Genomic DNA, 25,666 nt, shown 5'->3' on the forward strand with positions numbered 1-25,666 from the left:
CAGAGAAAAGACAAAGGAGAAAAGATTAAGACAATAAAGAATCTGAATGTCAAAAATTACCATGATCAGGCATGATGGATAAAAGCAAGGTAGCATCCTGGGTTGAATCCTGGAACAGAAAAATGGCATCAGTGGGGAAACCAGTGAAATCCAAATAATGTCTAGAGTTTAGTTACTGGTATTACAGAAATATCGATTTCTTACTTTTATCAGTAGTTCCCAACAGGGGCCAGTTTAGCCCCCTATAGAACATCGGGTAATGTCCGGAGACACTTTTTATTGTACACCAAGTGGATTAAAAAGAAGGGCTCCTAGCACCTATGTGTGGAGATCAGAAAAGCTGCCAAACATCTCGGGTACAGGGGACACCAAGCCCTCCAGCCTGAGACATACACAAGGCCCAGACTAAGAAGCTGTTTGTGGTAAATGTACTACAGTTACCTATGACAGTCTCAAGAGGGGGACTTAGGCACAGGTTATATGAGAATTCTGTGCTGTTTTGCAACTGCTTTGCAAATGTAAAATTATTTCAAAATTTGAAGTTTTAAAAATGACCATAAAAACATTAAAAAGGAAAACACAAAATGAACTTTCTTATATAACATAAAAATACAAAATAAGACAAGTAAATGAAGAAAATAGGCAAGTCACAGGAGAAGAAATATGAATTTAAAATGAATATATGAGGAAGTTCAATCTCTATGAAAAAATAGGAGAAATCATAAATGGCATTTTTCCATTCATGAAAATAGCATAGGAATTTCTATGATGACAATACACCAATGCTTGTGTATGTTTAAAGAAGCTAGTATTTCTGTATAATTGGAATAGCTTAGAGTGTAATTTGGAAACCTACATTTAAAAGACTTAAAATTGTTCCTTTTTTTTAAACCAGAAATTCCAGGAATCTGATTTAAGGAAATCAGACAAAATGTCAACATTTCCTTGAAGGGCATTTATCAACATATTATTATAAGGATGTTAAGATGAAAACAACCTACTTAATAACAAAGTGTTTTTTAATGTTTAGGTAAGTTTATCCAGTAGAAGGCTCTTTGGCCATTAAATGATTAATAGGGAGGCATATAGTACACAAAATAAACCAAAATAAATAGATCATGTTTTATATGACCCCTTTTTATTAAGAGTATATAGAAAGTAAAAAAGTTTATTGCATTTATGGGCAAATCCAAGGAATCTATTTGGAGAGAGATAATGAAATAACAGTGATATTATCACTGGGTTGTAGTTATGGTTAATTTTCACTTTCCATTTATTTATATTTTAATGTAATTATATTCCCATTTTTATAATGCATATGTTTTTCAATGAGAGAATGATAAAAGCAAAGAAAAAATTGGAGAAACTGATCCCATTATACCTATTCCATTTAAACTAATTTTATTTAAAGCAATTTCATTTAAGTACATTTTCATGCATCATGTTAAACCTGGAGAGAAACCCATGGCTTCCCACAGCCCCAACAATCCAGGCAGACTTTGAGGCTAAGACACTTATGAGGGGCTTAGATATGACAAATCAAGTCACCACAGATCCTCCCTACTATCTAGTGAGTTGGATCTCCCAATGCACCACACTGTGACACTCAATGCATTTTGTAGATCACCCATCCTCTATTTTGCTGGCTGGTGTCTCCTGTTCCACCATTTGCAGCTTGTTTGGCTATAATTTTGGCAGTGAATTGCTTCATAGGTATTACATGCACAAGTTCAAGGTCGTCCTTTCCCTATCCAACAGGCTATCTGATAAACAAAAAATTCTAAGTAAGATTTATCCACATACAGAAATGGATAAGCCTCTGTCTTTTTCAAACTGGAGTACTCAGCTGCTACGCAGACGCAAGAATTCTATCCACCTTCATTCAACTGCAAGCATGATTCTCTGATTCAGTATGCTGCCTGCAGAATGAGCAGGTTTTAAGGAAAACCACATACTATTATTTCAACCAATTCACATATTTATACGTGGGAAAGAGAAGATGAAGCCAGGAATGAGTTTTGTACAACAAATGTCACTATGTGATCCCACATATTTTCAAGAGATGGCCCTCAAAGTTGACTCTGAATTTTCAACAAGCCAAAGCAGAAACTAGTTGAAGCACCCATACTGGTCTAAGCAAAAAACTGGAGTTGGTTAAAAAAGTACAACTCTAGGAAACTGGAAGGTTTGAGAGCTTTTCGCCTGATGGGATCCATGTAGGTAGCATTATATAATAATATGAATGGCCGTGTGCTTAATGCGGACTTCTGCACACAACCCCAAAGCACAAAGAAAATAAATGCAGATCTACAGGACATCACATTATGGAGTCCTTATATGCAAATGTTTCAACTCATTGAAAAATGATTAAGAAAAACCATTTTTTGTAACTTTTATTGTCAACTTCTGATTCCACAGACAACAAGCTGATCATTGTTCAATTTAATACTCCTCATCTGACTATGACTTTTGATGTTCCCACAAAACAGCATGTATTACCATGAGAGAATTTCATTTTATTGAAAGATATAATCTTTGCTTTAAGATGATTAGGGAAAAAAGAAAAAAAAAAAACTAAGCCAAAGAAATCAAGCACACCATCTATTTCTTACACACACCCCCATTTCCCAGTATCATCTGAATCTAGAAGATTGTTCTGACATAATACATCACTCTTTTCCTCTTTCCAAGATCATGTATAAATTGGCTTTCTGCAGATAGCTCAAATGATACTGAAGACTAATGATAATTACAAGACAGTACAGAGTCCTCCCTGTTCAGTGTTCAGTGAGTACATACTCCTCAAACTACTCAGGGTTCTCCATGGGAATTATCTGGTAAAGGCCATATGGACAACTTGTAGAGTGAACTGAAACTCTGGAGGATCCCATTCTCTAGCTTCTGGTACTCCTATTGGGCTACCTTGATCATCACTGTTATTCATATGCAGATGATTGCTTTCTACTTTCCTAATAGATAGATCCTTATTCCAATCATCCTGCTTCAGGCCTCAAAGCTGTTCACCTATTCCTGGCAAACCTGAGCAAATGGTCCATGAGCAAGGACTCTCTCCCAGATACCATAGAGACACAGAACATTCAAGCAAGAAAAATAAAAAGTCACTCGTCTCCATAGAGATTGCTGGTTGGCTGAAGTAAGCAACAGTTAGATTTTATGAACTCTAGGGAATGATTTGAAAATCACATTTATGATTATGTGATTATACTGTGATTATCATCTCAACAAAACTTATCAAGAGTTAAGGAAACAAAAATTTTAAAAAACCCTTTGAAATATTTTTGCAACACCATTCACATGTTTTCTCTTTTCCATAGTAAATTCAGTCATCTGAAAGGGAATGAAGTTGTTCTATGATAGTACCTGATTGAATAATTGGAGGGAAATAGTATTGAGACTTTTCTGCTCCAAATTTTTAAACCAAGAGCAGACCCTATAGTTTCCATTTTACTTTTCACAACCTACCTCTTGATGATGAGTCTTACATGCCTCCCTATCCCTTCCTTGTCAGAGAAGTGGTAGATATAGACACAGAGAGAGGTGAGGAAAGAGAGAAAGACAGCACATAAGTGGCACTGACATCATATCAGTGGCTTTATTGGGTCATACAGTAACCTGTCCCTCACCAGCATAAGGTCCTGAGCACTTGCTTTGTGCTCCATGGTGTTCTACTGGATGTGAAGAAGTCAGTACCAATGACTTGGACTTGGACCTTGACCTTTAGAAATACATTGTTTAGACACAGAGAATTGGTCTCATAAGAAAGCAAATAATCACATTAAAAGGCTATAACCTGCATGGCTATGCAGACATCTGAGCTTTGTCTCAGCATTGTGGACTATAGACAAGCTACCACAGCTGATATGGTAAACATCAGATGAGCGAGGAAAAGTTGTCCAGGTAGGACTCTAGTCTGGCACTAGCAGGAGGTTCCAGCGCTGGACATGGACCCTACCCTCTTACCAACAATAGTGAGTGGCACACAAGAGACTGAACTTGTTAGTGAAAGGGAAAAAAATAAGAAGCCAAGAGGCCAAGGCTTAATCATAAGGGCATCTGAAAAGAGGAAAAGAACAAGAGAGAACCAGAAGACATTAGCCAGAAGAGGTTTGAAGGACCCTGAGTAAACAGGCGATCAGGAGGTCAGGAGGTCCACAATAAAACAGTTCCTACCTTTGATGCAAGCAACAGTCTTCACATCTACGCATTCTGAAAAACTAGCTTGCCTGACAGCCTCTGTGACAGAGAACCAGTCCTCTGCCCAGTCCTGTTTCCTTCCCATCCACAGGAAGAACACTCCTGAGAAATGCATTGCCTGTTGGTCCTCATTTCAAAGTCTGACTTCCAGGGAACCCAGCAAACCAGGTGAAGTTTACCTTGGAAGATGGATTTATTTGAATTGTAGAGCAGGAGTCAGTAAGTTACAGCCCACGGGCCAAAGTGGGCCCTCAGCTTGTTTTTGCAAATAAAGTTTTCTTAGCAATGTTATCCTCATGCATTTATGCACTGACTATGGCTGCTTTTGACTAACCAGCAGAGTTGAGTAGTTGCCATAGAAATCATATAGCCTGATGGCTTGTATAACCTAACATATTTCTTATTTGATCCTTGACAAGACAAGACAAGACAAGACAAGACAAGACAAGACAAGACAAGACAAGACAAGAAAGGAAATGTTGCTCATCTTGGTTTTAGATCATTCAGGAAAGATTACATTTGTAAAATAAGACTTTCTCAAATATCTTCTGACCCCTTCAGAAAAGAAGACTTCCTGGGACAGAAGAGCTGACTCTAATGTGAGTGATACAGAATCCTCCTTCACAGATAGTGACAAGTGTGTGCAGTGTATGTGTATTAATCAGCTTTTCATTCCTGTGATGAAACAGTTCAAAACAAACTTAAATGAGGAAAGATATATTTTGGTCCATCAGTTCAGAGGTTTCAGTCCATGGTTCCCTGGCCATGTTGCTTTTAGGTCTGTGACAAGGCAGAAACATTGTGCTGGAAGGATGTAGTGAAGAAAAGCTACAAACCTGATGGCAGCCAGGAGAGAGGGGAGGGACAGGATAAAATATACCCTTTAAAGTCACGCCCCAGTGATCTGCTTCCTTCAACGACACCCATCTCCTAGTATCATCAGCTGTGAACCAAGTTTTTAACATATGAGCTTTGAGAAAAAAAAGGACAAAAAACCATAACATTCTGTTATCTTCCCTTAAGAAATAAAAGTGAAATAAAGCTTGCTCACTATTAATATATTAGACACTATCAACCACAGACCCATTTGGTGATATATTGAGAGTTCTTTATTTTCTGTCATTCACACCTGTGCTTATTAGCATTTCCAAATCTCACTGGGGACTTCTCAGACTAATATCACCAAAACCTATGCACTGCACTGACCAAAGGCATTCCAACATAGAGGGTTCACTACAGAGCATCAATACTGGCACAGATGGGGGTGAACAGAATTTTCTTAAATCTCTTCTCCAATAACAGCTAACAGAAGATTTTACTCCCATTTTCTTAGGTATCTCAGGAAGGGAGAGACCTTCAGAGATAGGAATGGATGAAAAATAAAATGGCCAATAAGAAATGTGTGTATATTAATAATGTTTCAGGCATGCACAACCAGTGAGGTCAGAACCATTTGAACTGATATGTGTGTCTATCATAGAGCAACACAAAGAACTACGTTTCAACCTGGGAAGGACTTCTGAGCTATTAAAATTGAACTGCACAGTTCTAGCACTTATCCAGCCATATAGACTTGGGCAAACTATTTAGTTTTCAGGCCTCACTTGTCTTGCCTGCAAAATAGGAATAATGACATTCCTTTACAGAATGGTTTGGATATAACCCCTAGGAGTTTTGTAATATAGTTTGTGGTTATAGATAATGTAATGATAACAAAGATGAAAGTGACAATGTTAATGAATTTTTTATTATGTAAAACTATTTGTACAATGCTCACCTGCATGGTACCAACAGGATGCTTACAAAAGTAATGGTAAGATATCAAGGACCAAAGAGATATGCAAAAAAAGAATCAACTCTCATTCCTGCAGCACCAAAGGAAAACAGGTACCCATGTGCCTTCTGGTAAGCAATGTTTCAGTAGACAGAGACTGTCTGTACTGAATGAAGTATTTCCCCTTAACCCTGTTCTTGGTAATCGTTCTGGGTTTATGTCCTAGAGGCTCAATAAGAATATAATTTATAGGACTTTCTGTTCAATGACCTAAGAATTAGAACTAAAATTGCTTAACATCAGTTTGTAGAACCTTCCAGGCAGCTGTTAGTAAAGTTAGCCTAGAGAGGATCCTGCTCAGGATGTATTTTGGAATCCTTTAAATAAAAACAATCAGATGCAGTAACTATGAAGCATGAAGACCACTAATAGCATGTGTAGCCACAGGAGGCTGTCAAGGATACCTCAGATATGATTCCGGTTTCAGTCAGGAAAATACAAACAGTTCCACGGAGTTTTAATGAGCACTGCCACGGTCTAAAAGCACTTGCATCAAGTCTAAAAAGCTCTGTCAAAACTGAAGGTCAGTAAGCTCACCCTTAAAACGTGCAGATTGCCCTAGGACATTGTGGTCATTAGAGCCAATGAACTATGCTTATAAATTTTAGGTAAAGATTCTGTGACATGGACAGAAGTGCTTTTTTTATCACCCAAGATAAAATACAGTTTCCTGGAAATTAATTTCTGAGTGAGAGTACACTCAAACCCAGTGTGTGTGTGTGTGTGTGTGTGTGTGTGTGTGTGTGTGTGTGTGTGTTGTGTGTATTGGTATGTACTACGCATATGAGCCCTAATTGGTGGCCCAATCTCTATGGCCTTTGATATTAAAATGGAGAAGTCCAGAGTCCCACAGAGCCTCTTCCCCTTGAAGATTACACCTTGGGTGGACAGAATAGAAATTGCTTAAGATGCCAAATGGAGAAGATCTTCAAGAGTACGCATTCATCTCCTGCTGTTGGTACCAGAGGAGAAAATAATCTCAGTTGTGTCACTTGTTCACATTCACTGAGCTAGAAAATATGAGATTGGCAACTCTTAAAAAAAAGTGTTAAAGGCTCGCCTGGTTTCTGTGACTCTTTCCTCAAATGGTAGAATGAAGCTATGTGGTTTAGAGCCACTTAGTACTCCAGATGTGAATCTTTGAGATATATGGTTATTCTGAGAGATGTTGGTTGGCGGAAAGTAGATTTAACTTACACTATTTGCCTAAGAAAATCCCCTACAAGAATAGCCATTTCACAGAGACATAATCAAAAATCTCTGCACTAAAGCCACAAATAAGTTGGGCAATTTTCACTGCTTTTGCTCCTCTGCTTTGAGATAAATGTTTGAAATCTGACCTGAGATATTTTTAAAGATCCTTTGGTGAAAAGTGTTATAAATTTAAATTATTATTTCACATCAAGAAACAGTATAAAGACAAAGATATGCTTTCACTGGGGAGCACACGACAGTGCAGGTTGTCTATTTCTGGAATCTTCATCAATAAGGATGATGAAGCACCTGGCTTGAACAGTTTCTTTAAATACTAAAGTGGGGTTTATCTTTGGAACATGGATGACTGCTGCTTGCATTTTTTCTCTTGCAGTGAAGTCTGTAACACTCAAATGCATTCAGTGGTTTAACCAATCTGAAAGCCATGTCAAAATTGCTTTAAAAATTTCTCAGCATCCAACACGTATACAGTTGTTAAAATTAATTACATCATTTAACACTTCTATGCACATTATATTCTTAAATGTTTTACAGTCGTTTTATTAATTAATAAAGCTTTAATGGACAAAAACTGCACCATAAAATTACTATGCATATGCTGCATTTTCAATTTTACTACTATTATCTTTAAATATTTTCCTAAGTGGAAAGTCACTAATTTATAAGCCATTCTCTCACATACTGTAGAACTGAAAAATCAGAAGTTTACACAGGAAAGAAAGAAATCTGGCTGCTTTTTCTCCAAAACTGATCTAAAAAAAAAATGAAGGGTCTCTGGGCAACCTACCTTGGGACTTTTGCCTGCCTTGGAAATGGCAGAAGTAGCAACAAATCCAGGTCAAGTGCAGACCCCCCAGAGATATAACATAGGACCAAAAATTACTTTAGCTACCATTTGGCATGGAATGTCCAACTTCCTCATTTAGAGAATGCCCTATAGTTACTGTACACACAAACATTCACACATGTACACTTCATTATGAAGCATTGTGGTCTAGATTTTTATATTTATGAAGCCAGCTAGGCTAGCTCATAAATATCAGCCCAATCACTGAAAAGTTAGAAGAATTATGGACACACCCAAATATACAGATGTTTGACAAAAGAAAGACAACATCTGGCTGTGGAGGGTATGTGGAGACTTACTGCCCTACTTTGGAAGGTGATGTGGGCAAGGCCTAAATTAGCTTTTGTGTGTGAGGGGAACCACTTTCTACTCATTTCATAAGGCCTGGCACAACTGCTGCAAGAATTTGAGAGAAGTTCTCTCATAGTCTACAAGAGTTCATTTAGGAAATCTATCCAATCAGACATCAACACTGAGCTATCAGTTGTCAACTTCAAGTCAAAGAGATCAAAGCAACTCTTGGAAATGTCTCTTGGAATAGGTTATGTAAAAGAAACTTCATTTGTCTGGTAGCTGGGCATTTATATAACGGCCTTCCTGCAAATGGAAGCATCACTCACCCGCTCTGTAACTCCAGCCAGGAATGTGAATGGACAGTTGGTTGTCATGACCGCTGGCAGGACAAGTTGCATGGTGGTCTTTTCCTTTCCTGACAGGAACCTGGTTAGTTTCCACATCTGCAATTTCAGTATTTTCCAGTAAAGGACAGTCACTCCAAGGACATGTGCCAGTCCCCAAACGTCCAGGACCCAATGAAGGATTTTCCTTCGAGTGACTTTCCGGCAAAGCTGGATTCCAGGGCGAGCCTAGGAGGTGCTGGCTTCCCTGGATGAGCTCCTGCTTCAGGGCTCTGCTTATTGGCTCTCCGTTAGCTATGCCATCTACTCCATCTGCTGTTAGACCGTGGGAACTACAACTGAGGTTGAGAGATAGGACTGATCTGTGCATTTGGGGACTGACAACTTGAGGTTGCTCCCCTGGGACAGAAAGAGACTTATTCAAGTAGTAGAACGAATTGGGACACTGCCGAGACACACGGAGGCGGACACAGGAAGTAAACACCAGCGGGTCCTTTCCGGAAGGTGGGGTGTCTGGAGAAAAATTGCTGTCTTTGCTGTCCACGTGTGTGACCCAGTACTCGTGACCTGCACACCTCCGCACGTGAGCCTCGGGGGTCTTCACCCTCACCTCAGAACCTTTCCTGGAGAACTCTGTGCAGGTGAGAGGTCCACAGTGTGGATGTGATTGGGGACCACCAGTCCAGGCTGAGGGACTCCTGCTCGCAGCATCCTCGGCCCCACACTTGGGGCACAAAGAGTCCCCCATAGTGCCCCACACCAGGGCGCCAGCCGAGGGGCCCACGCGCCGCGCCGTGATGGTGATGGACGCAAATCCTTGGCGGGGATGGCCACATGCGCTCTGCCCTGAAGGCAGCAAATCTATCTGTGGTCCTCCTCCATCTGACTGCGTAGGGATTCCTAGTCTGTCCGGAAGTAATGCAAATGCCCTGTGGATGTTGACGCGGCTGAGGTGAGCTGAAGCAGGCTTTGTGGGACAGGCTCGAGGCTGAGCCATGGCACAGGGCAGTGGCAACGCAGTCGCATTTTCTTTTGATCTGTTTTCATCAATCAGTTGCGAAATGACTATAGATGAAATCATTTTTGTGTTTTGTGATGCCAGAGTTTCCTGCAAATGGGAAACACAGATTCCAATTATTCAAGCAGCACATAGGCCGGAAACTCTCAAGGGTCATCAGGATGCTAGGGAACTGGGTCCATAACACTGATTTCTTGTCTAAGGCTTTTTACGCCTGGCGTTCTCTCTGAGTGTTCGGAAAGGCAGGAAATGCAGCTCCATTTATGAAGAACCTACATGCTTTGCAAACATTAGTTTGACCAGTGGATTGGTTTTCTCTGCTTGGTCTTACATTATGTCACTGGAAATGATTAAACTTTGACAGTCACATCTACCAGACCCAGGAGTCACCAAATAGAAGTTCACATACTCAGTGAAGAAGAAAAATTAGTACCTAGCTGCAAGTGGGCTGGGACTCTGGGAGTGCGGGCACAGGGTTATGTGGGCATGGAGTTAGCAGTCCCGCCAGGAAATAGCTAGCGTGCTGACAGCGAAGTCCCTTTACACTTAGGTCAGTCTCAGTCCTCCACTTAGCCTGATTTAGTCCCTAATTCTGTTATCCCCTGCTGCTTGACATTACAGGAATCCAAATCCAAAGTGCAAGACAATGGAAATCACATGCCCAAACTCAGACAACTGTCCAGAGGAATGAGTGACAATCAGGTGACCTCACTTACCAGGCTGGGAGAGGGTGGACCAAGACTGATTACAACTACCAACCTCATGTTGCTGTATTTCAACACTCACCTGCCTGAGCATGAGTTTTTGTCCACTATTTTCAAATGATCTAGGCATTTCATGCTTCTTTATCAGACTTTAAATCCTAAACAGTAAATTACTCGTGTGTCCAAAACTGTGTAATTTGATTTTTGTTAAGCATCACACCAAGTTGAGACCAGGAAAAACCACATCTTCTGACCTTAAGTGTTTTTTTTTTTTAATGTTTATCTATAAAGCACTCCAAAGAGTAGTGTCTTGGCTACTTTCTCATTGCTGAGATAAAATACCAAACACCCAAAGTTAAAGGAGGAAAGGTTTATTTTAGCTCACAATTTGTAGAAGTTTCAGTCCATAAATCAGCAGTCTCCAGGGCAGGGCAGGATGCAGCAAACCTGCCTTCCATCTCTCCCTTTATATTTCATTCAGACTACAAGCCTGTTGGTTCATGCCACCCACACCCAGGTGGGGCTTCCAGTTATACCCAGAACTACAGTAAACCAATCAAAGAACTAATCCAGTTACCACCCAACCAACTGTATTCCAACACCCATGATCCAGCCACCTCAGCAAAGCCCTGCCTATGAGAGTATGAGGTTTGGGGGGCATGGTACATTTAGATACAAATCATAATAAGTAATGTGAAAGGCTAACCATACCCTAGCACTTAATTTGAACAGGGTTTAGGGCCTCCTTTTTTACATTGTTATACATCTTGCAATGAACTCTCCCATGGAAATGCACTGGACCCAGGATAATACTAGTTACTACAAAGTTCCTGCCAGTTGTAAAGAAACTTTGCCTTTGGAGTCTGGAGGCCGAACTGGGGTTTGCAGCCCTTAATACAGTAGACCTTGAACTTCAAAATGCATAAGTATCCCTGGGATGTTACCCATATCAGGTTCCCTAGCTCAGAGATTCTGATCCTGAGTGTGAGTAGAATCCAGGTGTCTGCATTTTAACTCATCTGGCTGATTCTGATGATGATCTGAGGAGCAGAGTTTGAAAAGAACAAAGTTGTGAAGCTGCTTGTTATTTTAAGAGAACATTTTTGGTAGGAGAAGGACTAGTGTATGTTGAGGGCTAGGTGTTTGTTTTTCCCAAGATGTGATAAGCAAGCAGGATTTTCTTTGGGGCAGGATTAATAATCATTTGCTCAAACAATTTAGTGTTCTCTTCTAGCTGGATATTTAACCTTTCATGTCCACCTGGCCACAAGAGGTCCAGCATGTGTGAACAAGCAACCCTCAGCCCTGTATCCTTCATACCATCTCCATTATCTTATGCATGTGGTTTTGTTTTGTTTTGTTTCATTTTGTTTTTAAAGATCTATGAGAAGTTGCAAATTCAAAAGATGACAGAAGATGGATGGAGAACAAGAAATGCACTTTACTGTTTCAAAAATGTGCTTGTTTAAAATGTACTTCGAGTACACTGCAGTGGGTGGGAGTACCTAGTCAGTGCAATTCAGATGAACTGTAACCAACAAAGAAAGAAACTGGAACATCCTATATATACCTGTATGGAAGGAACAAAAAATATGAGAAGAGGAAGCAACAAGAAAAGATCCCTAGCCCCCAATCCAGAGGACATTGATCCAGGAAAGGTAAATGCAAAGGAGATTGAGGACAGAAAGTATGCAATATCAGACACAACACCAGTGGACATGAAGCGATATCTTCAGGACCTCATAGCCGAGTTCAAAAGTGAAGTATTTAACCAAGTAAAGCAAGATATAAATAGAATAATAAAAGAAATGCTAAGCACCTCTCAAGAAAAAAAACAGATGGAAGAATGGAGGAACCCAAAAAAAGGGGAGAATTGTTTGATGAAGAAAATAGAGAAAACATAGAATACATGAAGCAAGTTCAAAGAGATTACCAGGAAATTAAAAACTCCATTGAAGGCTGGCAAAACTGCTTGAAAGAAACTAAGGATAGATTATCCAAACTGGAGGACAGGTTGGCAATGGATCATGAAAGGAAAAATTTCTTAAAAATAACTAGGAAACAAGCAGTAACAATACAAATGCTAGAAGACGACAAGAGGATCTATAATTTAAGAATAAAGAACGTGAATGAAGCAGCAGTGGTACAAAAGAACTACAAAAGACTATTCACAGAAATAATCAAGGAAAACTTCCCAAACATAGGAAAAGAAAAAGAGATTCAGATGTATGAAGCATGCAGAACTCCAGTCACCTACAACCAAAACAGAACTACACCCAGGCATATAATAATCAAGATCCCAGAAATCCAGTATAAGAGCAGAATATTAAAGCTGTCAGAGACAAGAAACAGATTACTTACAAGGTAAAGCCCATTAGAATTATGGTAGACTTCTTGGCACAAATCATCAAATCGAGAAGAGCATGGAGCAAAGTATTCCAAGCCCTGAAAGAAAATAACCTCCAGCCCAGATTTTTTATTTATTTATTTATTTATTTATTTATTTGCTTTTTCATTTTTTTACCTATACCAGGGATCGAACCCACGATTGCCTGCTTTCGAGGCAGGCGCTTATGCCGCTGAGCTAAATCCCCAGCCCCCAGCCCAGATTGATATACCCTGAAAAATTGTCCCTAGAAATTAATGAAGAAACAAGATGCTTCCAAGATAAAAAGGAACTTGGGTACATGTAGCCACGAAGTCAATTCTACGGAGAATATTGCCCGACATTCTAAAGAGAGAAAAGCACCAGGATTCCAGGAACTGTGGCTGAGGCCCCAATGAACGGTACAAAAAGTGAAATGAAGAAGACAAACAGACAACTAATGATGGAAAAAGAGCACAACCGAAATGAAGCGGAGAAGGTTGGATATAATTTCTAATATAGATGGCCTAGATACACTAAATTAAGGAAAAAAAGAATCGCAGGCAGAGTGGATCCAGAGGTATGGTCCACTGAGATGTTCTTAATAGGAAATATAATTAACCTGAAGAGGGGAATATAGACCGAAAATCCAATATGAGAAATTAGAACTCTATGTGATAGGGAACCAGGGAGTAATAAGGGCAACTGGATAAGTTGGGAAGACAGGCTTTAATAGGTAAAGAATTACAACTAGAGATCAAGCCCGGAGTGAGAAAGTTCAGAAACTCTTAGGTAAATAGCAGGTTGCCCTCCCAATATAAAACTGAGGGTGTTGGGGAGACCCAAAAATGCACAGTACACCCTGGGGCAGTGAAAGGGGAAGAATAGTCTTTGAAAAAGACAGAGATGGGGCTGGGGATTTAGCTCAGCGACATAAGCACCTGCCTTGCAAGCAGGCGGTCGTGAGTTCGATCCTCGGTACCGATAAAAATGAAAAAGACAAAAAAAAAAAAAAGAAAGAAAGAAAGAAAAAAGAATAAGACAGAGATTCTGATCCTAAGTGTGAGTAGAATCCAGGTGTCTGCATTTTAACTCATCTCGCTGATTCTGAAGATATTGCTAATAGTGTATCAGGAATTAAAACTCATATTACTCGCACCACTCTGCTTAGATAGAATTAATTCCGTCCCAGTTTGTATACAAGCACTAGATCTGAGGGCACAGACAGCTATCCCAAAAATATCAGGATATAGCACAGCAATCATCTCTAATCTCCTATTAACTTAATCTGGATCCCTGTATAACTTATACTGTTATATCATGATTGATCTTAGTTAAATATGATCTGCTTGATTGCTGTTTGTTATTGACAGATTTTATTCAAAATTGTTAAGGTTGATATTATCAAATCAGAGAATATAGACAACTATACTGAAAATGACAGTGATTCACTATGATACCCATTCTGGTTTGATTACTACCTGTTTTTGTGTTCTACGCTACCTACAAAGTTGTATTTCTATTAATACTGTTGTGTACTGATATATGCAATTATACTATATCTGATGATATAGCCAATTCTATTGATAATAACAAGAGACAACTCAGTAACCATGGTAGAACTCCTTGCACAGAAGTCTTATATGTCTTTTTAGTTTTATGTATCTATAGGAATATGTTTTGTTCTGTCCTGCTTTGTTCTGTTCCTCCCTCTAATATAGAAAGGATAGAAATACATGTTAAGACCCATACTTGTGTAAAACCTATAAACAGTTTATGAGAACTGATCTTATGACACATGATGAAATGAGCAAATACTTTGAAGGAAAAAAAGGCACTGTAGGACCCAGTGCTGATTCTGGAGTGTCACAATGTGAAACCCAGCAATACTGATATTCTTTGTTCAAGGTGATTTTAGTCTGCTTTGGTTTAATCTCAACATTAATGAAGATATGGATAAATGTGTGTATGTTTAAGTGTATAGGATTGATAACCATATTACTAAGATTTTATTAGATAGCTGAACAGAACTATTTGCAGTCTCCCTGTTTGAATTCACATCTATATGTTCCACTTTTGTATCTTGAACAATTATTTGTAAGAGGATAATATGTAAACATCAACTAGTGATTTATTACTATTTATTTTTTTTTCTTTGAAAGTATGTACTATTTCTACCTGTTTCCTGTTTTGTTTTGTCTTTCCTTAAATTATTTTTTAAAAAAAGAAACATTAGAATTTTTAAAAATGTACTTCAATGTTCACAAAAATTATCTGTGACTAGGACAAAAGAAGAGACATCCACATTCTCAGCCTCATTACTGCCTCCCACTTTAAGGGTGCATGCTGTGTGTCGCTCCCTTGAGGGGGTCTTCTGTGCACTAGATTGCTGGGAGCCCTGCTGTGGGGTGGGCCTCCTCTCCAGCAGTACTTAGGTTGTACTCGGAGCAGTCAGAGCAGCTGGAAAACCCAACACCTAAGCCTCATCTACAGTTGCATCCCGGGTTGGGAGAGGATATATTTTTATAGTAGTTCGTGTGTTTCCAGCAGGCAGCCCCATGCTTCTGCTGCAGTCCTCCTACCCAATCCCTCTTCCTGGAGCACTTTTCCTGGCTGTGATTTACCAACAAGAAAACTGAAGTACACCTGGTGCCCATTTGACTGCACGCAGTCCCTTCCATTTTAGCTAAATTTAGTGCTGATAATAATTGTTCCCAAGTACCCTACAAGGCATAAATCATACCCAGTAGGAGCTGCTTTAACATTGGTCTTTGGAGGAAAAATTCAATACCTATCTTAGAAATGGCAGCATCGGTCTTATTTTAAAATTTAGACCAGCGCCTACCTGCATTAACAGAAAAAAGAAAAAAAAAAAAAAAAAAGACACCTGGACGGGATGCAGATTTGTTGGTGCCTGCCTCATACCCCATCCTGGGCCAGATGAATCAGAGCCTGTGAGGACATGGCCCAGGATTTGTATTTTTAAATAGCTCGCTGGTGAGTCTGCCACATGGATGCACTGGAAAGGAGGCTGAGATGATTCAGGCCACCGGGGGCCAATCCTACATTGTGGCTGTCACACTACCTCCAGGACAACAGGCCAGGTCCTGGTTTCAGCAACTTTAGTGCAAAGAGAAAATAGGAGCGATGCCTGTGCATATGCTAGCTTCCCTTCACTGCAATTTCTACGGGACTCATAGGAATGAGTATCATCTCAGCATGGAACAAAAAAATCCCAACTCTGGTTACACAGTGTGTGTCACTCCCTTGAGGGGGTCTTCAATGCGCCAGGCTTACTGGGAGCCCTGCTGCGGATGGGTCTCCTCCAGCAGTACTTAGGTTTCATCACAGAACAATCACAGCAGCTAACAAAACCCCACACTTTTCTGTTAGAATCCTGGGGTGGGGTGGAGGGGATGTAGGCTTAGCTCCACACCTGGGCAAAGACAGGGCATGGGCCTAAGCTTAGTAACTACTCCTGGGTAGGATACATATGCTGGGGGTTGCACACCATAGGTGTCATTCCCAAAGGACTCAGAAGCCCAAGAGGATGAGATGAGGATTCAGCTACCATGCCATTTCCTGGGGCCTGCAAGATGTGACTGTGATTTTGACTCTATCAGAAGAAAAAGGAAGAGCAATAATGAACAACATGAATTTGAACTTATCTTTGAGGCTCCAGAATTGTTCTGTGGGTCAAGGTGACACTGTTCCTGGGGGATAAACACGGATAGCAGCCCAGTTCCAAAGAAAAATCTGTTTGTCATCTCTTGTTCATAGGGAGAGTATGAAGAGCAAAAGAGGTGACCGATATGAAAATGTGTCTCAAAATATGATGGTGATGTGTAACTCCTAAGAGTTACTTTTCTATTAATCAGCACAAATCAGTGGAAAACTGATATAATCACACTTCTAGATTAATGAGAGGCTATGTTATCAAAACTATACCATATTTCAGTGGAGCATAAAATGAATACATTGAATTTATCTGTATTAAAAAAATAAAAATCATTCCACATACTAAATACATCAAAATTTTTTTGCTAACTAGTCTATTTTTAGGTACAAACTGTGGTATTCATAATATACAAAGCTGGGGCTGGGGATTTAGCTCAGCGGCTCAAGTGTTTGCCTGGTAAGTACGAGGTTGTGAGTTTAAGCCCTGGTACAAAAAAAAAAAAAACAAAAACAAAAACCCAAAAAGGTACATAATATACAAAGTCAAATTATTTAATCACTTAATTGACGATTGAGTACTTTTATACACCATGTTGAGTGTTAGGGCCATTTTCTAATCTTGTGGAATTAACAGTCTGCTGTTGATATCAACAGGTCATCAAATTATAGGGAAAGGCTAATTTCCAGTGTTTAGATTCAGCTTTGAAAGAGCCTCCCAAAATAAAGTGAAAGAAATTAAAAGGGAAACTCTGGACTCCTTGCTCATCAAGATGCACGATCCTATGGGAAGTTTTATTTATCAAACTCTTTTTACTTGTGGAGACCCATTAAATAGTCAAAGATAATACCCAACCTTGAAAAGGTCTATATTCTATTCGTTTGCTACAGCTTCCAAGGCAACATTCACAGGCTGGGCTGTTTACAAGCAGCAATTTGTTGTCTGACAGTTCTGGAGGCTGAAAGTCCACCATCAGGAATCTGAAGTGTGGCTCCCTCTGAGGTCCTCCTGGCTTCCAAATGTCAACTTCTCTCTATTTTCTCATGTGGTCTTCCTCTGTGCCAGTCTGTATCCTATTCTTCTCTTCTTGTAACACAATAAAATACTAGTTGCATTGAATGCGGGCCCATTCTAATGATCCCATTTTAACTACATTATCTCTTTAAAAATCCTATCATCAAATACAGTCACATTTCAATATGCTGGGGATTAGGATCTCAACATGTGAATCAGGAGGGAGCATAATTCAGCCTACTGCAGAGTATGTGTTCATCATTTTGTTTCAAAGTTCATCTGGGTCTGGGAAAGCAATACAGATAAAGTTATTTCCTAATAATGTTCCTGAGTCAGTTACTGCTTTTGTTAAAACTACACAGGTTTAAAACATAATCACATTTTTTTATGGCAAATGCCTGACACTGCATCTGCCTTTTAGACTGGGTTAACTGTACAGGTCCTTGCAGAGACATTGCTTTCATCTAAATAAAGTTAACTGGTGTAAGATTTGATTTGAGAGAAGGAAAAAACCATCTTGTATTCAAGGTACTCTTTCAAGGTCAAAGATAGATCAGTCAAATAACTGGGTTTGGTGTCTTTCCTTGATTAAAAAATACATTCCCTAACCATCACCATCCTGCACAATGTTACATTTTCTTTCTCAAATATCCTGCTTTAAAATATTGATTTCTTTTAAATGTTTCAAACACGATTTTGTAGAGTTGGTAACTGCTTTCATAGTTTTATGCTTTTTATTGACTGTTTTTAACTTGATATTTATACCTTCAGGCATATGACTCAGGGCATCATTTCATGAGTTGAAGTAAGAAAGAAATAAGGAGTAGATGATCAGAGAAATCAGATCCTGCGCCACGGTAGTGTGGATGCGTCTATTCCTGTAGTAATTTATTTCTCCAAAGGATAAGCATCTAATCTGATCTGTACCTTTGAAATCTGTATTTTTCTCCATGAGATAATTCTTTCCTCTTCCACTGCTTTTCTGCAGCCTAAAATTGTACTTGCCAGATAGAATCTGCATACATCTCCCCACAGATACAATGGCGACCTCCATGTCCACTAAAAATCTATTCATTCCCATGGAGCAGATTCAGAGTCATCATCACCAAGTAATCTGTTAACCTAGTGTCAGTTCACTCTATATGTAAGAGCATTTTCAGATAGATGCATTTGCTCTAGTGTAGAGTAACGGAGGCAGAGTTTTCAGACAAATGGAAAAATCAAGCTCTTTTCACGATCTGTTGTGAAACCACTGTCTTTGTATGCAGTTCCTGAAAACCAAAGAATTCATGCAGTGTAATACATAACACTGAAAGGCTGGCAAAATCAATTTTTTCCTCCAATGTTTCCATTGAGGTAAAAGGTACACAAAATAAAATTTACCATCTTAAGCACACATTTCAGTTGTATCAAATATATTCATAATGTTGTGCAACCATCACCTCCACCCTTTTCCAGAACACTTGTCATACTGTAAAACAGAAACTGTACACATGGAACAAAACACCCCATTACCTCCTCCGTGTCATCCTTGTCAACACCCAAGAATCAACATGCTTTAAAAAGGTGGCGTGAGAAAGCCAATTATGGTATACATAACTGCATCTTACATTGCGCAGGAATTAAAAATAAAAAAATAGATCACTTAAATGACAAAAGAAATTGTTTGTGATGGAATATTTTGTATAAATGAGCAGTATAAAAATTGAAATGCCTCGTAGTCTTAAGCTTTTGTAAAAAAAATACATGGGAAAACTAAGGTATATATATATATATATATATATATATATATATATATATTCCTAAGTTTCTACAGGAGACTGTAATGACTTTTATTATAAAAACTCAGCTTTTTAAAGAAGAAAACTGTGCTTCATAGTTTACTCCTTTTAAGTAATCACTTGGCAGAAGATGTACCTGCATATCATTCCTATAGCTTTGATGCATTTTGGAAGGAAAAGCAATCAATCTTGTGCAGGCTCTGGAGAGAGAGAGAGATTGATGGCATTTGCACGGGCAGGACATCTGCTGGCATGTTCCATCATCTTTCAGCAGCCATAGAACACACACAGGGGAAAGCTTTAAAAGCTTTAAAGGTTTGGAGGGAAATTTGAAAATCATACAACTATCAAATGAGATGATCCAAGAAATTCCAGAGCAAATATTTAGAAGTTGTGATTTCCAGAAATTAATTGGGGTACAGACTGAGACTGTTATATGGATCTGACCACATGGCCCCCAAGATGGATACTGTTTCTAATGACAAATGCTGAGTATTCTTGTTATCAACAGGAAAATGCGAAAAGTTGCCACTCAAAGTACAGAGTAAGTGGGAAAGATGGGAATCTTTCTTTTATTAAGTGTAGTAATCCACCCCAACAGTGTTCCCCAATTTCTGTGACTCACCTCCACTCCCTCCCAGCTGTCTCCTCCAAGCCTCCTTTTGCAATAACCTACTTTTCTTCCTGCTCACTTTCCATCCTGAACCTGGGTCTTTGCTCCTGCTTCCAGGATACAAATCAATTATAACCACACATATTTATATCAGGAGACAGTAGGCTTAGTATTTCCATATAGAGAGGGCTTTGAAGATCAATAACTAAATCGCAGGACCCAAAATAGCATCCATTCTCCATCTCGTAGGATTTGGAGCCTGGGGTACTTTGTTACTCATTTCGGGCCATGTGGAGCTTTACTAAATGCAGAACTAAATCAAATTAATACCTGAGACAAGGATTTTGAGGGAAATTTTTATCAGATATGTTTGCTATTTGAATCTTCCATGAGAGAACAATTTATATAATTTCCCTTCCTCTTAGAATTACAGGACCAGGGATACAGCTCAGCAGTACAGCATCTGCCTGGCAAGTATGAGGTCGTGAGTTTGATTCTAAGTACCAAAAAAAAAAAAAAAAAAAAAAAAAAAAAAAAAGAATTACAAAAGTTAGCAGTATAATATCCATTGTGACAGACAGCAGATGTGTTATAAACTGTAATGCCTGGTACAAGTCTTTCAGGTGAAAAAGTCACACTGTAAAATTCTGTTAAGTGGAAAGAGCCTTCCTGTTACAATCATTAAAACGAGGACAGAACCTTCAGATCCAGGGTTGGCATATAAGTTAGTTATTATCCACAGTGTGCAGATTCTTTTGTCTTCTAGAATCTGAAGCATTGTGTTATATAAATATGGCCCCTAATTTTTTTCTTTCTTTCATACTGATACTTTTTGCAGTTAAAACAACCTATGCTAGCTTGTTAGACTTCAAAATACTTCTTCTTGACATTCAAAGTGCTATATGGTATAATCTCTCTCTCTATTATTTTCTCTAATGAATTGACTTTGGTGTAAAATTGATAGCAGTCACCATATTCTATTTGTTTGAGAACTTACACATTTTTGGGAAAAGTTATTAAAGAATTATTAAATACATGTATTGCATACTTTTATACAACAATTCATCATTGTTGGCTAGATTTTCTGTTGTGTTAATTCAATTTATGACTAAATAAAATAAAATGCAAATACATCACAAGATGGCCAACAATCACATTTTATAGTTAGGTGCATTTTGCTGAATACTCTAGAAGTCACAAATATATATTACCTTGGTGAAGTTAGATTTCCTCTCTGTAACATCAGACTGGAGAGTTCTAAGGGAAATTTGATCTTTTGTACTATAATAGTTGTCCTGTAATCCTAGACAAAAGGAGATAATATTGCTACTTTTAGTACACGAAAGGATAAAATGGGATATATAACTTTAACTTTACTATAAAATTTAATGTCCCCTATTCACTTTATACTAGCCAATAGTGAATTCAGTGTATTTCAACCGATGATAAAAACCTTGTATATTTCCCTTGTTTATTCCACCTCACTCCATTTATACTCTCTGAGTCCATTATTATTTAGTTTATGAAGCTTCAAGATTCCTTCTTCCATATAGTTGTTTATGTCCCTTGGAGATGGTAATAATTGAACAAATACAGCCTTATCACATTCTCCAGTGTCTTCAGTTTACACTCACAAAAAGAGAAAATCACATCTATAGATTTCCCAGCACCAACACAGTTAGGTAAAATGGAAATACAAGACAGACTTTCATCCGGCCTCTTAACCCAAGTATTGTTGGAGGGCAATGGAAGACACAGATACTGATATTAAAATTGTTTTATAATATCTGAGGTTAATTTTGAGATAATATTAGACGCTGTGTATGTGGTTCTTGACTTGTGCCTTTCCATGAGTACTGTCCACAGGGGCAGCTAAGAATAATGTAAGGTCTAAGTACACATAATGATGGATGTGTCTACAGAAGCACCAGTCTAAATTTCCTCATACACTAAAGCTGTCCTCCACTGAGTCTTAAGTAAATTGCTCTCAAGCAGAAAACCATTCTTAGATGTGAGCTAGGGAGTATTTAAAGTTTTCCAGGGTCCTTAGATGGAACTGAGACCACCTTAGCCATAAGCTCTCAGCACCAATAACCCCAAAGTTCTCTTACATGACCTTATCATGCTGCTCAAGCAGGGAAGTGACTAAAACAGGGGACAGCATGTGAAGGAAGAGTCTGAGTCAGCCAAGCCACATGCCCACACTTTGTGCCTCAGGGTAACAATTTTCTCCATATTTGTTCCCACCTTCTGGGAACAGTGATCTTTCAAGAAGCTACCATGGTGCTAGTAATGAGAAAGAAGAGTTCAGAGAATGACTCCAAATCAGGTCCCCCCCTTGGAAGGGTTGATTAAAAATTTTAGATATAATTTAAAGGATTTTATGGAGAAATAATACAGTATTTTCAAGTTTGGCAGATTTGTGAAAGAGGATGTGGCTTGAGAGAATTTCAAGGGTCATCAATAGCTGGTCCAAAGTCTAGCTATCTCAGCTTGTCCTTGGGTGACAATGAGCCTCCATTGGCGCTAACCCAGATGTATGGCTATGGTTTAATCTATGACTGTTACTGAGTGACAGGTGTGGTTATCTGAGTTGATGTGCACAGATTACTTTCTGTGAAGCACAAACATAAGACCTTAAAGGTCTTATGGATTTCTGTGCAGAGTTGATGAATCATGATGAATTGAAAATAAAGCTGATGAAGACAGAAATGACCTGGCTCTACCTGTGTGGCACTGTGCTCAAGAACTTTAGAATCACCCAGTCACTGAAGCCAGATGGATCTGGGTCTGCTCCAGCTCAGCCCCAGCTGGACTTGTAGTAGATAAACTGTATACCCTCTGTGAGTTTCTTCATCTATAAAATGCAAATAATAGCACCTCTTGCAAAAATGCAATCTTTGCCTTCAATGTACTGAGAAAACCATGTGTAAATGCATTGACCAGGAGTGGGGTAGGGGATTCATAGTTTATAAATGGCACTGGTTGTAGTTGTTAATGTGCATCATCAAGGCAACTCACACCAAGGTCCAAGCAGTCACTAATGCTGTGGCTTCAGTGGCCAAAAACCACTAGAAATGGACCACATGGCCCCAGAGCCTGAATATTAGTTTTGGCTGTATATATGTTTCAGGCAAGTTACTCACTGTCCCCTTGTTGCTTAATGTGAAATGGAGGTAATGACAGTGTTTACTTCATCAGGTTACTGAAAAAGATTAAGTGGTACAACTAACTAGCCCTTAGTGTGATGCCAAGAACACAATACCATGCAAAAGTACTAGGTATTGGAACGTGCTTATTGCTAGCAGGAAAGGGAGAGCTGCCATGGTCAGATGAGCTGGGCTACATGTGACTTTCTTGTGGGCTGCTATAACAAATGATCACAACACAAGAGCATTATCCTATAATTCTGGGTCTCATTGGGCTAAAATCAGTGTCAGCAGGGTTGTATTCCTTCTCAAAGACTTTAAGGGAGAATTATTTTCCTATTCTTTTACAGCTTCTAAGGACCACTAGCATTCCTTAGGTACGAGCTCCACATCACTCTAACCTTTGCATCTACCATCACATCCTCTTCTCTGGACTCTACCCTCCTGCCTGATGGGACTCTTGGATTAGAATGAGCCCACCTGGGTAGTTGAAGGTAATCTCCATTGCAAAGTTAATGGCTAGATCATAACTGCTCTTTTGCCATACAAAATCACACACTGATAAATTCCTCAGAGTAGGACAAAGATGTCTTCAGAGATTTCATGATTTTATCCACCACAGACTAGACTCCAAGAAATGTATTGGATGCAACATAGGGCCTTTCAAATAATGACTATGAAGTCTGTGTAGTACTGTGGAAAAACATTTACAATGCAACATTTACCAAAAGAAAGGAATTGAAAGGCTGTGAACCACATGACTGTAATATTAAAGAAAGTATGAGAGGAGCCTACATAAGCATACAGGTAGTAATCACATTAAAGAATCGCTCTGGTTAATGGAACTGGCCAAGCATGTGTAGGCCCTATGCAAATTAGAATATAAGGCCTTGTCTTTGAGATTGAGAGGCTGAGTTCAAACTCTAGTTGTGTGGCTTGGCATAATTTACTTAACCTCACTACGTCTGGTTTCCCCATGTAGAAAATCAGAGAAAGAAAATAACACTGCGCTCTGCTCATTTCTTCCACCGAGGGGCCACCACATACCCCTGATGGTAGGCAGTCGCTGTAAATAGTTCACAGCTTCCTTATTTCTGAAAATCATCCTTCATGTTGGATCACAGCCAATGTGAGTCTCATGGACTCAAAGTCCCAGATATCCCTGTTGCACATACTACAGTACAAAGCATAAAGCAAAGGTGGGATTGTACCTTGACAACCTCCTGACTTGGCTCTTCCTCTTTACTGTCTTGCTCGTGAGTTCTTTTCTGAAGAGGACCTCCCACAGCCATATCCTCTCAATCCCTGCCTCAGGCTCTGCTTCTCGGAAAACAACTAGAGCTGATACTACCTCCTGGCAATGACTTATAGCAGGACTCTCAGAGAGTTGTCTCAGAGCAGCACCAATGTCATAGAAGAGTGTGAGAGAAATACATGTTCTTGGGTCCTATCAACTAATCCAAAAACCTACTGAGTGAGGTCCCTAAATAGTGCCAGGCCATCTATGCTTAATACTAGACCTCCTATGCTTAGTTAGCCTTTCAAGAAAGCTTAAATCTAGAGTACTTGTTGGTCTTATACCAATATATCCCTTTACACATGGTGAGTCTGAAGGCCCAGAAAGGAACCACATTGTTTTCATTCAAAAAACACCCCATGACTTTAAGAAAACCATATTGAGCCAGTTACCATGGGGATAAAAACAAGACTTCAGTTGGAACAAAACTATCATGAAAGCCAGCACAAGAACTTTAGTTTTGAACAGCCCATTCATTTAGGTGCCACTGTCATTGCCAATTCCTGAAAGGTGGTTGAGTTTAGTGTCCAGCTCTCTGGTCCTCTATGTCTGCTTACTACTATACAAAGGGATTTTCTCTCCAGAAATGGTGGGAAGAATTGTACTTTTGTTTCCAATGGCCAGAGTCACACATTCTAAGTCATTCTGGCTTTGGGCTACTTCCCAGAGATCCATGGAACAACGGAACCTGGCTGGGCAGGAATTTGTGCAGACCTAGGAACCTGCTACACCCTGAGCTGAGAAGTAAAGTGTGAGAGATGCTCTCTCCTTCCAGGAACACCAAGACAAAATCACAGCTTTGTGGTCTCAGGCCTCAAAAAGCCTCAGGAATTCTTCCAGCTGAAGACATCCAGAGAAGTTCAGATAAGAGAAAGAATCTTTAAAATGACTTTGTCCAATGAACTAGATTTAAACAAAAGTAGAAGTAGATGGGAAAGAAGTCAGCACAGCCCAAACAGATGTAAAAGAGAAAGGTGGACATGGCTTAAGATAAAATATTAAATCAGGAAAATCCAGCATCTCTGGAGAAAAACAAGTATAGGATATGGTCAAAGAATCAGATGCTGTTGCTGCATGTTGTACAACATTTCTTAAACTGTCTCTATGAAAACAGCAGACATCGTCATCTATGCCTAATGAATCAGCCCATGAAAGGAACATGTGGAAGATGGACACTGGTCTGTGCTTTGTCTGGTGAGTTTTCTTCCTTCTATATCTGCATCAGTCATACCAGAAGAAGCTAGTATGCATCAAAACTCCCACTTAATGATTTTTCAAGGCCGTTTTCACTTCTAGTCCT

The 25,666-nt window shown here is 39.2% G+C and overlaps 1 protein-coding gene across 9 annotated transcripts in view; it reads right to left on the bottom strand.

Moving 5' to 3' along the window:
• Positions 1–25,666, bottom strand: part of CUNH10orf90 (chromosome unknown C10orf90 homolog) — a 223,588-nt gene that overhangs the window by 60,149 nt on the left and 137,773 nt on the right. For 7 of the 9 annotated variants that reach the window (XM_063244927.1, XM_063244922.1, XM_063244921.1 and 4 more), the window contains 2 exons: positions 21,132–21,223; positions 8,732–9,857 (listed from right to left, as the gene is read on the bottom strand). In XM_063244927.1, the coding sequence (XP_063100997.1) occupies positions 8,732–9,857; positions 21,132–21,223 (1,218 nt within the window). Of the gene's footprint in view, positions 1–8,731; positions 9,858–21,131; positions 21,224–25,666 lie in introns of those variants that run through there. The other 2 variants (XM_063244923.1, XM_063244928.1) reach the window with 2 other exon arrangements.

Source organism: Cavia porcellus, unplaced genomic scaffold (genome assembly GCF_034190915.1).
Source record: "Cavia porcellus strain 051 isolate PalLab524CR breed Dunkin Hartley unplaced genomic scaffold, mCavPor4.1 scaffold_2, whole genome shotgun sequence".
Taxonomy (NCBI): domain Eukaryota; kingdom Metazoa; phylum Chordata; class Mammalia; order Rodentia; family Caviidae; genus Cavia; species Cavia porcellus.